We start from the raw sequence: 15,232 nt of genomic DNA, 5'->3' as shown, positions 1-15,232 counted from the left end.
GGCAGCCAGGGCCGGGCGGGAGTGGGGTGGGGTCAGGGGTCACTCTGCGGGCCTTTTGGCTCTCAGGGACCCAGGTTTGGGTCCGTGGGCCTGTGCCCAAATGGGGTAGTGAGGGAGGTGCGGGTGTGTGGCAGTAGGCGTGGGGGAATTGGGGGGCACTGGGGTTGATGCCCTTCCCCGGCCCTCCTGCTCCCCCCCGCAGAACCTGGGAGCCCGCCGGTTGCTGCGTCCTGGGGTGCTCTCCCACTGCCCTGGGTGGCCGTTCCTGGGGGTCCAGCCTCGATCCCAGGCCTTCTGACCCCAGTGGAGGTTTAGGGGCCGCCTTCCCCGAGGACTGGACTTGGCAGAGGGCCAGGTGTCCGCTGCGGCCCGCTGTGGGGGGTGGGGAGGTGCGCGGGTCTTGCCCAACATCCATGAGCCTCCCCGGAATGCTGTTTAGAGCGAGGGCTGGCGTCCTGTGGGAAAGCAGACGCTGTCTGTCCAGGACCAGTGGGACAGCCACGGGACAGCCAGAGGATGAGGGCGGCTGGAGCCAGGCCCTGGCGCAGCGCCGCGGATCCAGAACTCGGACGGGAGCTCGGGCCGGGCGATGGTGTGAAGGAGGCTCGGCTCAGGACAAGCGCTGGAGACCAGGAAACACTTTTTTTTTTTCCCTTCAGTCTTGGGCTAGGGAAGGGGAAATAAAGTCCTTTTGGTTTTCCAGTCCAGGGTTCCCTAGACACTGCTGCCTTTGTGTGTCCACAGGCAATTCAGTGGGTTTCCAAAGCAGCGTGCTTTTGTGTTCCAGGGCTGCTGGGCTGGGCTGTGTCCTGCTTGCACAGGGGCCCAGAGCTTGGCGGGTGCTGCCCTGGGCCGGTGGGCAGAGCCGTGGCAGAGCCCCCTGCCCTGCTCCGGGCACAGCAGCAGGTGCCACCCTCTCTGTGCCGTTGGTGTGGAGCCGCTTCTCTCAGAGGCGTGGGGTTACCGGGTCCTCACGGCAGGCCCTGGTCCTGGAGCAGGGGCTGGAATAGCCACAGCTAAGGAGTGAGTCCAGATGGAGGTACGCGGGCGATGGGGACACGGCAGGTCCCAGCTGGGTCCCGGGTGTCACGTGCTCTGCTAGAGCCATCTCGATCCTGAGAAAAAGGCTTACCCGTCCAGAAGGCCGGGTGGTTGGGGGACGGGGGAGGCCGCCTGAGACCCGCCCGGCTGAGGGAGCCAGCGAGGGAAGGGCTGACTCCCTCTCAGGAACTGGATGGGACGAGGAGGGAGGCCAGTCTGGGAGGGTGACGTGGCTTGGACTGCTGGGGACCCTGGGCTGCTTGGGCCAGGCTGGCGGATGCAGGCAGAGGGGCTGGTCCTGGGGGGAGCGGCCGGACTGCAGGCCGAGGAGTTGGGCTTCCTCCTGTGGACCATGGGGTGGGCCGCAGGGGGTCGGGAGGGACATGTGGCAGCAGTGGCCAGGACGGGAGGTGCGGCGAGATATCGGGATGCTGGCCTGGTGGGACGGCTGCACTCTGGGGTCCCGCCTGGGTCTGCAATCCCGCCCTGGGACGGTCCGTGTGTGCGAGGTCCTTGGGCTCAGCCTCAGCTGCCTCATCCGTAGGTTGGGAGTGTGCCAGGTCGGACAACGTGCCCCCAGAATTTGTGCCCACCCGGAACCTGTGAATGTGACCTTACTTGGAAGTAAGGCCTTTGCGGGTGTCACTGATAGGAGGGCGTCCTGGCGTAGGCTGGGATACCCTTCAGCTTGGAACGGGGGCTGCTGATGTGGTCGCAGCGGGCGTCCTTCCCTGGGGCAGGCAGGGGGCGGGAGCACGGCCTGGACTCGTGCCCGGTGGTGTGTTTGGTGGCATGATCGGTGACATGGAGTGCGATCCTTAACTGAACACAGAGTGAAGAGTTTGTCCTTTTGAGGAACCCAAAGAGTTAGTTGAGGGCAGTGGGGGCCGGGAGTGGGGTTCTCTGGGACCCCCTGCTTGGGCGGGTGGGCTCCCTGAGGGCCGGTGTGAGCTGGCCAGCAGCAGGGCCCCAGGAGAACAGCCGCTGGTAGCCGGCGCTGTGGCGGGGTGCGTGTTGCATTCTGATGGTGGCAGGAGGGACACTCAGTGCCTTTGTCCCTCTCCCGGTGCAGCCGCCTCATTTGCTTGCCTGAGCTGATTTGGGACGGTGGCCCCAGCCTCAGGGAGTGCCAGCATCCCAGACATGGGGCCTCCTCAGCCTACAAGTGGCCAAGAGCTCTGTGCACGTAAGAGTGCGGCTGTCCCACTGTGCCCCAGGTGGAAGCCAGCCACGGACCCCCTGCCTGGGGTCTGTGGCCTCAGTGCCCCAGGCCCGTCCCCTCGGCCTCCCTTCCAGCTGCTGCTCCCAGGAGGAGGGTCGCCAGGGCCTTTTGAGAATGAAAGGGAGTGGATTTTACGTTGCCACACGTCCCTGCCCAGTTTATTCTTTTTTTTAATTAAAAAAGCAGCCGGAATGGTGACTGCCGGGTGGGGGAACAGTTACTGTTCCTTGAGCAATTTCAGTGTAGCACGATGAAGCATTCTGGAGACAGACGCACAACTGTGCTGAACACACTATTGTTAGCACCACTCGACTGCACACTCGAAATGGTGAACTTGGTAAATTTTACGTCATGTGTGCTTTACCGTAAAAAAATGGGGCGGGGGAAAGGCAATGGGAAGGCATTATATAGAGGACATTTGGAGAGAGAATTGCTGAAGGCCACCGTGAGCCAACAGTGACACGGGCCCCTTGGCACCCGTGTTCCTCCACACGCCTGTCCACCATGACGGCAAGCACAGGGGTTCCGTGCTGTAGGCGCCTTTTACTTCCCAGGGACGGCGTCCTGCGTGAGCGCCAGGGGGCTTCTGAAACGCCTGCGTGTCTCAGCGGGCAGCGGGTGACGTGTTGGCCTGAGCAAGACCTTCTCCATGTCTAGGGTTCGATCTCGGGGCCGTGCGGTTCTCAGCAGGTGGACTCGCTGGTCCCGCGGGCATCTGTGTTCGGGTCCTGCTGTGTTCTGCTGCCCGGGTTAGCTTCTGTTTGCTTGTTAGTGAAGTTCAAGGTTTTACATGAGTTGGAAGGTGGTCTTGTCATTTTCCCCAATTTACTCAAACTGTTTTGTGGCTGATAGTAATCCCTTGTGTAAGTATTTGCTACCTGTTTGCTACTTATATTCCCTGTTTCACTGTGTGGTTTTAAATTTTCACTTTGTAACAAATGGAAGTTTTGTATTTTTTTTTCCAGTTGTCTATTAGACTTTGTTACTTTGTGGTTTTATTTTTCGGTCTCAATATAGATTGTCATCATTTTTCTAGGAACTTGACAAGTGCTGAGTTCTCTTTCCTTTTGGTGTGTGTGGTGTTAAGTTTACTGACCCTCAGCCCCTCTGGGGTTCGCAGTTCCTCTGGGTGGTGTTTTTCCAAATGGCCAGCACGTGCCCCCACCGTGTGAGCAGGGACGCCACCTCCCCGTCACCACAGTGCTGCCCACTTCCGGGGGACGCTGGACCACTCTGTATAGGTCCCGTTCCCTGTGGGTTTGTGCCGGGGCCAGTGTCAGACCACCCTGTGACCTGGGCGAGCTGGGCAATGCCTGTCCTGGAGCACCGTGGCCCCTCCCCCGACTCTGTGCAACTCAGCAGCCGCTGCTCAGAGCCGGTTCTGGAACATTCTGACTGAGTCTCTGGGTCCCCGCTGCTAGTGGGTCTTCTTGACATGACTTGATGTGAGCCGTGATGCCAAGGATTGCGAGGAGCCTTGGGGGCGGGGGGCTGAGTCAGGGCTGCAGACAGGCACATCCCGCTGGGGCTGCCCATCCTCGGTGACCCAGCAGGTGCCGTTTCCCCGCGTCACCAGGAAGCACCGCAGCTGGGCCCCACCCTCCCAGCACGCAGCGCAGCCGGTGCGTGTCATCCTGGTTCTCAGAGTTCTTTGGCCTCGTTGGCATCATTCCCACTTCAGAAAGCTGGTGAGTGGCAGGACAGGCTCTGAGCCCAGGTGTGTGCGGAGCTCCACCCTCCTGTGGGGACCCGGGTGCCCAGGCTGCTTGTGGAAGTCCAGAGCTGGGGTTTGTGGGAGCTGTGTGACCGAGGCGGGGGCTGGGGCTGGGGGACTCCCCCTGCGTGGCCGGCCTCCCCCATGGGCTTCGGAGCGGGGCTGGCGGGACTGCACTCACCCTGCCCCTGGGACTGGGAGTGCCTTTCTCCTGGCCCAGCTGGGGCAGAAGTGGGAGTGGGCACCCTACGGCGCCTCCATCCTTGGTGCACACGTGTGTGTGAATTTACACTCAGTGACCCACACCGCAGTGCAAGGCCGCACCAGAACTCTTCCCTGTTGTCCCAGACTGGACGGGGAGGCTCGGCCGGCACTGGGCTCCTCACCCGGCTCTCTGGGAAGGCTTCTTGGAGGAAACGAGGTCTGGGTGGAGGCTGAAAGGCTGAGCCAAGGTCAGACCACAAGACCATTTGAGGGAGACGGAGGAGGGTGGGTTGGGGTCCTGGGAGTTGGGGTCGGGGTCCTGGGAGTCAGGGCCAGGTGGAGTGGGTGGGACTCGGGCCAGGTCCCACCTATCCCACAGGGACTCCCCCGAGGCACGCCCAGTGCTGAGTGTCCAGCGGTTTCCAGGCCTTGGCTGCTGTCCCGGGCACTGCATGTGGCCGGAGTGTCTACCTAGTGCCTGACAATTTGTTGGGGTGCTTCTGGGAGTGGTTGGCCCTCCCTCCCTCTTCCCGTCGCAGTTGGAAGACCCCTTACCCTGGGGTCTTCGAGCCACCTTGGTGGCCCAGGCCCAGCCCTCAGCTTGCGTCTGCCTGGCCGGGAGCCAGGGGCACTTGCCTGGGTGGGAGGCGGCGGGGGGAGCTCAGCGGCAGAGCAGGCCCGCGGGGCAGGCATGGGGAGTGGGTACCCCACAAGGCGCATCCATCCTTGGTGCATATGCAGGTGACGCGGCCCCGCCTGCGGGGGGGGGAGGCGGGGTCTGTGGGTCAGGGCTTTCTTTGAAAAGCCGGACTGGCCTCGTGCTGAGCCCAGGGGCCTGGTCACAGCCCAGGGCACGTGGCCTGGAACGGCACGCAGGGGCCGGTGCTCGGAGCTGGCAGGTGACTGTGCCCTTCCTTCTCTCCTAGGGACCCCGACCGTCATGTTAAGGTGAAGCAGAGGAGCTCGGTGCTGAACATGCTAAGGAGGCTGGACAAAATCAGGTTCAGAGGTCACAAGAGAGATGACTTCCTCGATCTAGCAGAGTCTCCAAACGCCTCGGACACCGAATGTGGAGACGAAATACCCCTGAAAGTACCTCGGACCTCGCCCCGGGACAGCGAGGAGCTGAGGGACCCTGTGAGTACCCCGCTGTGTTGGCCTCGCCTCTGGGTTCCTGGGTGTGGGCTGGCGGTGTCACCCCAGCCCTCGGACGGCCACGCTGAGCGCGGACAGGCAGATTCCTGTCCTGCTGTGCCTGTAGGCCCACGCTGGGGGGTGGGGAGTGGTGGTTTAATGCCTCTTCGTGGAGCAGACAGACAGGACAAGGCCCTGTCTGGAGTTTGCCCACCTTGGCTCCCCGCAGACCCCACTGCCCAGGAGCTGTTCTGTTCCCTCCGATTCTGGCTTGTGGACGTGGCTCCGGCCGCAGCTGGGGCGTCAGGCCTTGCTCTGGCACACTGGCTGGCACAGCGCCGGGGTTTCTTCTCTCTGCAGCCCGAGATTGAGACCACGACCATCGAGAGGCTCAGTGCCCCTTGTCTGGGTTTACTTTTTAATGCTTTCTTAAAGTTGGCTTTGTGGGGGCTCTGAGTATATCCACATCATCTGGGATGTCCCTTCTACCAACAGTGGAAGCCAGGGAGGACTGACTCGGGTCTTAGGGTGGACCTGGCATCTCCCCCGTCCTGTGGCTCAGGCAGGCGCCAGGTGGGCACCCGTCAGCTGGCCGCCCATTGTGCCATCCTCATGTCCAGAGGCTGCAGCTGCTGGTCCCTTTTAGACGCTGCTGCCTCTCTGCCCCGAGGCCGTCAAGCACCTCTCAGGGCACTGGCTGGTGCAGGCACAAGGAGTGTTGGGCGCTGCCGCTGAGCTCCTGCTGTTTCTCCTCTAGGCTGGTCCAGGGACACTCATCATGGCCGCAGGAGTCCAGGACTTTAACCGGACAGAGTTTGATCGACTGAATGAGATCAAAGGTCACCTGGAAATCGCCTTATTGGAAAAACACTTCTTACGTGAGTACCAGGACGTGCTTGGAGGGGACAGGACGAGGCAGGGGTGGCGGAGACGGGCCCTTGTCTTGCTGATGTGTAGTCAGGAGCTGGGGCTGAGAAGACCCAGGACAGTGCCGTGGCTGGGTGTGTGGCTGGAACAGCTGTGGCCTCAGTGTGGCTCTCTGGGCTTGGGCGTCACACACGGCCTTCACCTCCCGAGTCTGGGCCTCGCTGCTGCACAAAGCCCAGTGCCCGTGTTTGCTTGGTGGGGTCTTTCCTCTGTCGGGTTGAGTGTTGTGGGGAAGGAATGAAACATTCTGCAAAAATTCTGATTGTTTAGTGAATTGGGTCCCTTGCATTCCCAATGGTTAGCTCAGAATTTTCAGAGTGTTTTAGGACCCTGAAATCATACGTTCTGTTTGGTTTGCGCGTCAAGGCGGGAGGGAGAGCAGTGGGGCCTCGTGTCCATTGGCCTCAGCTAAGCATTCCTGGCTCACTGGGGCTTTGGCCTTTGGGGTAGTGAGAACAGCAGAGATTGTTCCAGAAGGGCCTGTGATTTCCTGGCAGATGTGACCCCATTTGATGTCTTGCATTTTTTTGTTTCTTTTTTGTTTTTTTAAGAGATAGGGCCTTGCTCTGTCACCTGGGCTAGAGTGCAGTGGTGCAATCGTAGCTCTCTGCATCCTTGAACTCATGGGCTCAAGTGATTCTCCCGCCTCAGCCTCCAAAGTGCTGGGACTACAGGTGTGCATGTCACCACGCCCAGCCTGACATATTGCTTTGATGTTCTCTCCTTGCCTCTGTGTCCTCCCTCTTGTGCAGATGGGGAAACTGAGGAGGGTTAACTGAAGTCACCCTACCATTAGGTGAAGTCCTCCGACTAGAGAGGGGTCACTCATTAGTAAGAAAGTACCAGGCAGATGATCCCCAAAGTCCATGCAGGCAACCCTGCGGCATGACACGGTGTGTTCCAGCTGTCCCCATGGCGGAAGCGATGCTATTAGGAAAAAAATACAGGAAGAAAGAGCTTCGTCTCTGTGTGTCCAGAGCTGATCACTTCTGAACCACACAGAGCAGTGCCCAGGTGCGGGGGGACGGGACCCCAGCTGTGACAGGCAGGGGCATAGGACCTGGGCAGGCAGGTGTTGTGCCCAGCTGGGGTCTCCCTCGATGCTCTGGGCCAGGTGGCAGCTGCCCGTACTGGAAGAGTAACCATCCTGGTTGTCTGTCCTTCATTACCGCTGCCTATACTGGTTGTGCCTCGAGGCTGGACTGGGGCCTGTGAGTCTCAGAAAGTCTGACCCTCTCTTCTGCCCGGGGCCTCAGCCAGGTACAGGTTGGGTGCAGAGTGCCCGTTTTAGTGTAGACACAGGTTTTCTGTGCTGGTCAAGTATTGTGGGGAAAATTGTTTTTTCACTTTTTAATAAAGTCCTTGCCTCTTCTTTTGGGTGGGCCGTGTGGGGGCTGCAGGCCAGGAGGGAACAGCTGAGGTGCTGTCTTCCCGGGGCTCTTGGCTGCCACACCTGCAGGCTGGGGACCTGGCTCCAGTGTGTTTGTCTAGTCACCTGGTACCTGAGGGTCAAAGGTCAGTCCACACAGCTCTGTGGGTTCACCTGGCAACAGGCCAGAGATCAGTAATGGACTGTGTGTGTGGCAGTGATTAACTCTGTGTATTTACAGGGGAGTTAACTGTGTGTGTGTTCACATGTGTGTGGCCATAGTTAACCGTGTATGGGTGAATATATTCGTGTATACAGCTGTAGTTAACTGTGTGTGCGTATGTATGGTGGTAGTTACCTCTGTGTGTGCCTAGGTAACTATGGCACTAGTTAACGGTGTGTGTATACAGCAGTGGTTAACCAGACTCGAGTACACACGTGTGGATATCTGTCCACACTCCAGCAGCTGCCGTGGTCCCCAGGGACTGGACATCGGTGGTTCTCGGTACAGCCCTGGTGATGCACCCTGGCCACTCTGTGGAGTGACTTGATTTCCCCACAAGTCTTAGGTTGTCATAGAGCCAGCTTGGGCAGAGAGGGTCGGGCTGCCCAGAGCTGCAATGGGTGGCTGGCCCCTGATTACCGTCCTGGCGGCCTGTGACCTCGGCCAGCGCTGACCTCCCGCAGGGGAGCCCCCTGGCCGTGCCCTAGGTGACACAGGGGCCTGGAGAGCGCACCGGGACAGACCCTAATGAAGTCATCAGGCAAAAGGTGCTGTCTTGTCATTTTGGGGAACCTCGTGAAATTGCCTTTTTGTGAGTCAAAGTGGCTGAATATTGGTGGCTTCCTGGGGTGGGGGATAGAATATTGGCGGTTTCCTGGGGCTTGACGTTGCCAGTGCGCAGAGCAAATGAGCTCAGTGAAGGGGAAGGGTCTGAGAGTGTCTGACAGGGAGCCCCCAGGCTGGGGGGACGAGGAGGCTTCCAGAAGGGGATCCCGGGCAGGGGCGTGTGGGGAGTGCATGCAGTCAGCGGGACACCTGTCCACTTTTGTCCACTCGCATGAACTTTGAGACAGGATAGGAGGAAGCTGCACAGTGAAGACAGCTGGAGCCCCCTCCGGGGCTGAGTGGGTCTGTGAGGGGACCACCCTGGCCATGCAACACTGTTGCCAGCGTCCTTGGACCGGCACTTGTGATTCTGTCCCCAGTGTGCCCAGGGAGTGGTCTGCTTTACTCCCTGGTAGCTCGTGAGTTCAACTTTGACAGTCCATGGGGTGGCAGTTATGGGCGTTATTTTTTAGTTAAGGAAAACTTCAAATATTACTATATACAGACACGGAGCATGTAGTGCCACGAGCCTCTCGTGTGGCAGCCCACCGCCCGCTCCAGCGAGAACCGGCTCCGGGCCAGCTGCTGTCCTCTACCCACCCCTGACATTTTGGAGCAGACCCCAGCCAGTGTCCTACCATTCCGCCTCCAGATGTTTCAGTAGGTAGCTCAGTATGTTTTAAAGATGAAAGCCGTGAGTCCAGTATCACAGCTAAAACCACCCCCCAAAACCAGTTTTTCATTAATATTATCCGATAACCAACTTGAACTCAGATTCCGCTAATCGTTTGAATCCACAGCCAGACGAGGCCACGTGTCGTGGGTGCCGGGGTGTCTCCCGGCCTCACCCTAGGCTCTCTCGGGGCCGCTGTCTCTGTCCCTGGCTGACCAGGTCATGTGCCGGGTGGGCTCTCTGGACTCTGCTGACCCTCCCTGTGGACTTGACACGTGGCCTGCCACGGTCTGTCCCCGCGCTGCCCACACCTCCGTAGTGATGGGACGTGGTGACCTTCGAGGGAGGACCCTCTGGGGGGCGGCGTGTGCTTCCGTGGGGCGGTCTCTCCCTTCAGCATCACGACCTTGACAGTCATCGCCCTGCCATCCTTTCTCCGTGTGTTGAATGACACGTTTCTGCAAACACGCTGTCCTCTGTCACCTGTGTGCTTGCCCCAGGTGCAGTTCATGTGGCAAAGGCGCGGTGTGTGCTGGAGCTGGCCCCACCCACTCTCCAGTTTTCAAAATAACAAGTTGAATTCTCTGCTTAGACGATCCTCCAAAGGTGACCCTGGAGGGTGTCGGGCTTTTATGGGGTTTTCTGGTATCTTGAGTTGGTGGATTTAAACACCTTTGATGTGGTTTAACCATTGTAGGTTTGTGGGTTTTTCCTTGTTTTTTTTTTTGAGTCAGGGTCTCAATCACTCTGTTGCCCAGGCTGGTGTGCCGTGGCATCATCATAGCTCACGGCAGCTTCAAATTCCTGGGCTCAAGCGATCCTCCCTTCTCAGTCTCTCAAAGTGCTGGGATTGCAGGCATGTGCCACCATGTCTGCCCATGGTGGTTATTATCTGATTGGTGATCAAATAAGCCTGTCTCTGGGCTGTGGGAGCCTTTCAGTTGGCTTCTGAGTCTTTGACACAATCCATGGTGGTATCAGAGATTCCCGGTGTGACCAGATATCCCAGGCTCATCTCCAACATTCTCTGCTCCGGTGCTGGAATTAACCATTTCTCAAAACCGCCCTGGTTCCTTCTGGTAGAAGTGATATTTACAGACTAAATAAGGATCCTAACACTCGTTGCTGCTGACTGGTCATAGTGACCTTTCCGACTGCCAGGGCTGGGGCCTGGTGAGTTCATACGGGTGCTTTGCTTGGAGTTCTCTTCCAGGACTCCTGGGTTTCTGTCCAACTCATCCGACTTTCACTGTGTCTTTCTCTGGTGCTGGAATCCTGGTTCTCGTGAGTGTCACCACATTACTCATTTGTTCGATCCCACAATAATGCACTCAAGTCTCAGAATAAAACACTGGTGCTGCTGCCAGCCACAGCTTGCTACAGCCTGTTTGTAACTGTTTCTAGTTCTTTTGTCCTTACGCTACGTCCCACTGGAGAGCTACAGGTTACTGTGTCTGACAGGCACTTGCAAGAATTTTTTCCCCTCTTTGCGGCTGTGTCATCAAGTCAGTACAGCGTTGGGCTCATTTGTTTCTTTTTGCTTTAGATTTTTAGAGATTGCTTTTTTAAAAAAAAAATTATTTTGACATAATTTCAGACTTATAGGAAAGTTACAAAAATGCTACAAAGAATTCCTGTATATTTTCATACCTTTATTCCCCATAGGTGAACATTTTACATTGTGTGTCTCTGTCTGTCTTAGTGGCATTCCCAGCCACCCACCTGCCACCCTTCCGTCCGTCCATGTGTGGTTTTTCCTGAGCTGCTTGAAGGTCAGTTGCAGACATGATGCTTCTCAGCTCAAATACTCTTGTGTATTTCCTAAAAGTGACGATATTCTCTTATCTTGCTGGAGGACCGTTGTCAAAAGCAGGAAATTAACACTGACACAACACTATTAAGGTCTAAGACCTTATTCCAACTTGTCTATTGTTGCAGCAATGTCCTTTGTAGCAAAAGAAAGTTCTGGGTTGTGAGCTGCCTTCAGTTGTCATGCGCTTCAGTCTCCTTTCACTTGGAGCGGTTGCTGCGTCTTTGTGTTTCCTGATACTGATGTTCTTAAAGAGCATAGGACAGTCATTTTGTAGAAAGCCCTGAACTTTGGGTTTGTTCTCATGAAGAGACACAGGTCGTGTGATTTTGTCCAGTGTGTCAGAGGCATGATGGCGAGTCCCTGGTGTATCACATCAGGAGGCACACGATGTCATTTGGTCCCATCATGCGTGGTGGAGAGAGTTCTTAAAGTTAAATTAAATGTATTCGTATAGCTGTCTACAGTTGTTTGCATGGTCCCAAAGTCAAGGCATACTCAGAGAAGTCGAGTTTCTCTCCCTGACCCCCGCCCCTCCCTTCCCCTGTAGGTAACTGGTTTTCTTTCCTTAATAATTGCACACTCTGTCCTTCCACGGGCAGACTTTATAGAGGAAGACATGTGTTTGTTCTCTCCTTCCTTCTTAGGTAAGTGCTGCACGGTCACACTTTCCGCACACTCACATTCTGTCCTGGAGGTCCATCCAGAGTGGCGCAGAGAGGCGATCCCTGTTCCGTTGTACATCTGTGTCCGCGCCGTGGCCGGGGCCTGGTTTCGCCGCCTGTTCCCTGCTGTTGGGCGACTGTGTGTAGGCCGTTAGCGATGGTTATAGGTGGTTCTCACCAGGCTGTCTGCACCTCGGGGGTGTGGGCTGGACTTATCTTTAGATCCCTAGCATGTTGTCATGGATACAGTAGTAACTCAGTGAAGGGAGCAGAGAGCGCTCCGTGAGTGGATGTGGAAAGAGCTGTGCCCCGGAGGCAGGTCCCAGACGGTTCTTGACTCACCGCTGATGAACAGGTAGCCATGAGCATTTACCGGGCCTGAGCTCCCCAACTGTGCAACAGCTCAGCGGTCAGTGTTGCAATCCCGTCCAATGACCTGTGGTGCTTTCTCGCAGAAAGAGACTCCCATTCCTCACCGAGGAGAAGAAATAGCCCAAGTGCACAGTGGCCTTCTCCAGTTATTAAATATTGAAGGGTACAGTTGTTCCTGCGAGAAAATGACACAGGCTGAAGAATGTGAAATTGAAATGCGTTTTGGCTCGTGGCTGAAGGCAGGAGCCTAAATTTGTTAAAGAAGTGCATAAATAAATTAAAAGCATCATACATTTTTATTTAGCCCAAAATACATTTCAATTGCTATTGCTTTTTGAGCACAAATGCACTATATTCCATAGCTTTTGTACATGAATATGCATTTATTGATCACCTGCTGGATGCAGGCTAGCAGCTACTGTGTGGTCAGTGTATGCATGTATTTATGGATGGCTGGGTGGATCGGTGAGTGGGTGAACGAGTGGATGGATTAAGTGAAGGGCTGAGTGGAGGATGGACGGATAGACTGACAGGCTGTTCTGCCATGGGGCATGCCCTTTTGCACACCCTTCAAGGCCCCACCGGCTTGGATGCTGGATGCTGAGCTCTCGGTTGGAAAGGAAAGGGGTGGGGGTGGGGGCGGAGCACCCGCTTTGGAACACACGATCTCCAAGCTCAGTGCTGGGCCAGAGCCCCAGAGCCCAGCCCATGGGCTGTGAGATGCAGGCCACCAGCTCACAGTGGGAGGCAGTCATCGTCCCTGAAAATCAGCCGCTCTGGGTGAAAACGCTGGCCTGCTTCTTATTACTTTACGTGGGAAAAGTTTTAATGCACTATTTGTCTCCCCTAAAGCTCAAATCGGTTTCCTAAAATGTACCTAACGTAATGGTGGGCCAACGTGTAAGCAGCGGCCGTCGCGTTTGAATGGGAAATGCTGAGGACGTGACCACTTCCTGGTTACAGGCTTGCGTGCGGTTGACAGTTGGCTCATCGTTCAGTAAACGCTACCTCTGCACAGAGCAGTGAGTAACAGCGGCGAGTAAATGTTAGGGAAAAATGCATACAGATGTCTATAATAAAAGCAAGGCATTTCCTGAAACAAACTGTTTTTCCCAAGCAGGAGGGTCACGGGCGGGAGGAGGTTGTAGCCATGGTGGCTGTGCTGGTTGCTGGCAGCGCAGGTGTGCGCTGGGCCCGCAGTTGCAACTTCCAGTGGGTTGATTCTGGGAGGGTGTGGCTTTGTCTCTAGAAGGGCCCGTGGTGGGGACTGCAAGGGTGAGTTGGGCCAGGACGCCCAGGCGGGAGTGGACGGAGGAGGCAGGGGCACAGCCCGGCCGGTGGGGCCTCCAGGTGTGCAGGCTTCTCGGCCGGCCAGGAGCGGCGTTTTCAGTGGATCCTGTGTTTGCACTCCTGGCCTGGTGGGAAGGAGTTTTATTTAAGGATTATCACTTGATTTTTATTTTTGGGTGAGGCTGGGCCTGTTGAATCGTGTGCCGGGAGGACTCTGGCTCGAGAGTTCTACTTTCACAGATTTAAAAATAGCCTTGGAGCTGCGTTCCTTCCTCCCAGTCGCTTCCCCGTGGGCTGGGAGCAGCTGAAGCTGGGTGGTGGGACGAGGCCTGGCCTCTCAGTGGCCTGCCTGGGGGCGGCGGGAGCTGGGACCTCCCCTGAATCGGGGTGGCCATTCGCTCCACAGAGGATGTCCTGGGGGTACCTGGAGTCCCTGGCCAGGTCCCTCCCCGCCACCCCACCCCTCCTCCCAGGTGCCGGGGGAGGCATGGAGCCTGGGTGGTGGCCAGCCCAGCTGTGCCGGGCCCTCCGCAGCCTCTGCGTGGGCGAGCGCTGTAGCTTTGCCGAGCCGGGCTTTCTCGTGCTTGCAGGAGCTCCCTGTCCCTCACTCATTCTGCTCCAGCCCTTCGAAAGCAGTGGCCACTGGTCTCTGTGAAGAAACGGGGTGCTGCTTCTCATCCTCGTAAAGGTCCCTAAAAGCTCCCCCTAGAGCTTACCCTGGCTGGCGTGGACCCCGGCTGCAGGATGCCTGTGGGTGTGGGGGTCCTTATGGGTTCACTGAGCACCCCCTGAACGGCCAGAGACGGGTTCTCCCCCCGAGCCTCTCCCCCTCACCCTAACATATTTTGCTGCTCGACTGCTCTCAGGGTGGGGGTGGGAAGGGGAGGCCTCGTCCCCTTGGGGAGCTGTCCTGGTTTCCTCCGGTGCCACGCGCCTGGGCTGTCTCACTTTCCTTCCTGGTGATCAGATGGCTGATTTGCTCTTGTGGGTCTGGTGTTAAGCGAAAGCCCAGTAGGGGAAGTCATAGGTTATGAGACAAACTTCTCTTTCTGGGTGCACCCTTGTAACTTAGGTTTGAGGGGTCTGACTCCTCCTTTGGGCAGGCATTTTGGCTCCCTCCCCGGCTCCGGCCTCCCACAAGCTTCCTTGCCTGGTTGTCTGTAACCAGGTCAGCTGAGTACTTCGTCCTGGCCAGGATCTGACCCTAGAAGAGGCACACGCAGCTCACTGGGCCGGAAACCACACGTTGGGAATCTGTGGATCTGGGATCCTCCCGTGGCCTTGGATGTGGCAGCTCCTCCAGCCCTGCAGAGCTGTGACTTGGTGATCTAATGTGCTGGGCTGTGGCTCTTACCCCTGGGGACCCACCTGTGGCTTAGCCACTGGCAGGTGTGAATTATCACTCATCGTGGCCTCCCTGGCCCCGTGGTCGGCGTGTGTGGCCACCACCTGGACTCTGAGCTTGCACACACGCTCTGCCCAAGACGAGTCGTGTTGTGTCTCGGCAGAGCAGGTGCCCCTTTCTGCCCAGCAGCTGTGCGCGTGTGCCATTAGGATGTGCCGTGGCAGGTCACACGCTTGTGACACACATGGGTGACTCTGGAACATCCCTCCACTGGCGCATTTCACTACAAGGGTTTAGAGAAGGTCTGTGGGAGCTCTTGGGGTCAGGGCCACCTTGAGGGGTGCTGGGGAGTCCTGCTTCAGGTGCGTTGGGGGCCCAGCTGGAGGTGGGAGGAGAGAGACAGGAGCAAGAGGCTGGCTGGGGACCCTGCACTCTGGGAGGGCCCTTCCACCACTAAGGAGGGCTCCTTGACGTTTTGTGTCCCAAGACCTTTGGGGCAGGAGAGTCCATGCCAGGCCGGGTGGCAGGAGGAGGACCATTCCTCCTGCCAGCAGGACTGTCTCGGGGGGATAGTGGTGGGAAGCATTGCTCCCAAAAGTGTCTTCCTCCTCCCTGGAGCCTGGGAGTGTGACCTCAC

The 15,232-nt window shown here is 57.4% G+C and overlaps 1 protein-coding gene across 4 annotated transcripts in view; it reads left to right on the top strand.

The window, feature by feature from the left end:
* GRAMD4 (GRAM domain containing 4) overlaps positions 1-15,232 on the top strand; it is a 73,852-nt gene that overhangs the window by 30,565 nt on the left and 28,055 nt on the right. For all 4 annotated transcript variants that reach the window (XR_006735659.1, XM_045552760.1, XM_045552762.1 and 1 more), the window contains exons 2-3: positions 5,108-5,318; positions 6,073-6,193. Coding sequence is in view for 3 of the 4 variants with exons in the window: in XM_045552760.1 (XP_045408716.1) it covers positions 5,108-5,318; positions 6,073-6,193 (332 nt within the window). In the remaining variant the exon portion in view is untranslated. The remainder of the gene's footprint in view (positions 1-5,107; positions 5,319-6,072; positions 6,194-15,232) is intronic.

Source organism: Lemur catta, chromosome 6 (genome assembly GCF_020740605.2).
Source record: "Lemur catta isolate mLemCat1 chromosome 6, mLemCat1.pri, whole genome shotgun sequence".
NCBI lineage: Eukaryota > Metazoa > Chordata > Mammalia > Primates > Lemuridae > Lemur > Lemur catta.
Note: the sequence above shows the minus strand (reverse complement) of the source record. Positions and strands in the feature narration are given on the sequence as shown.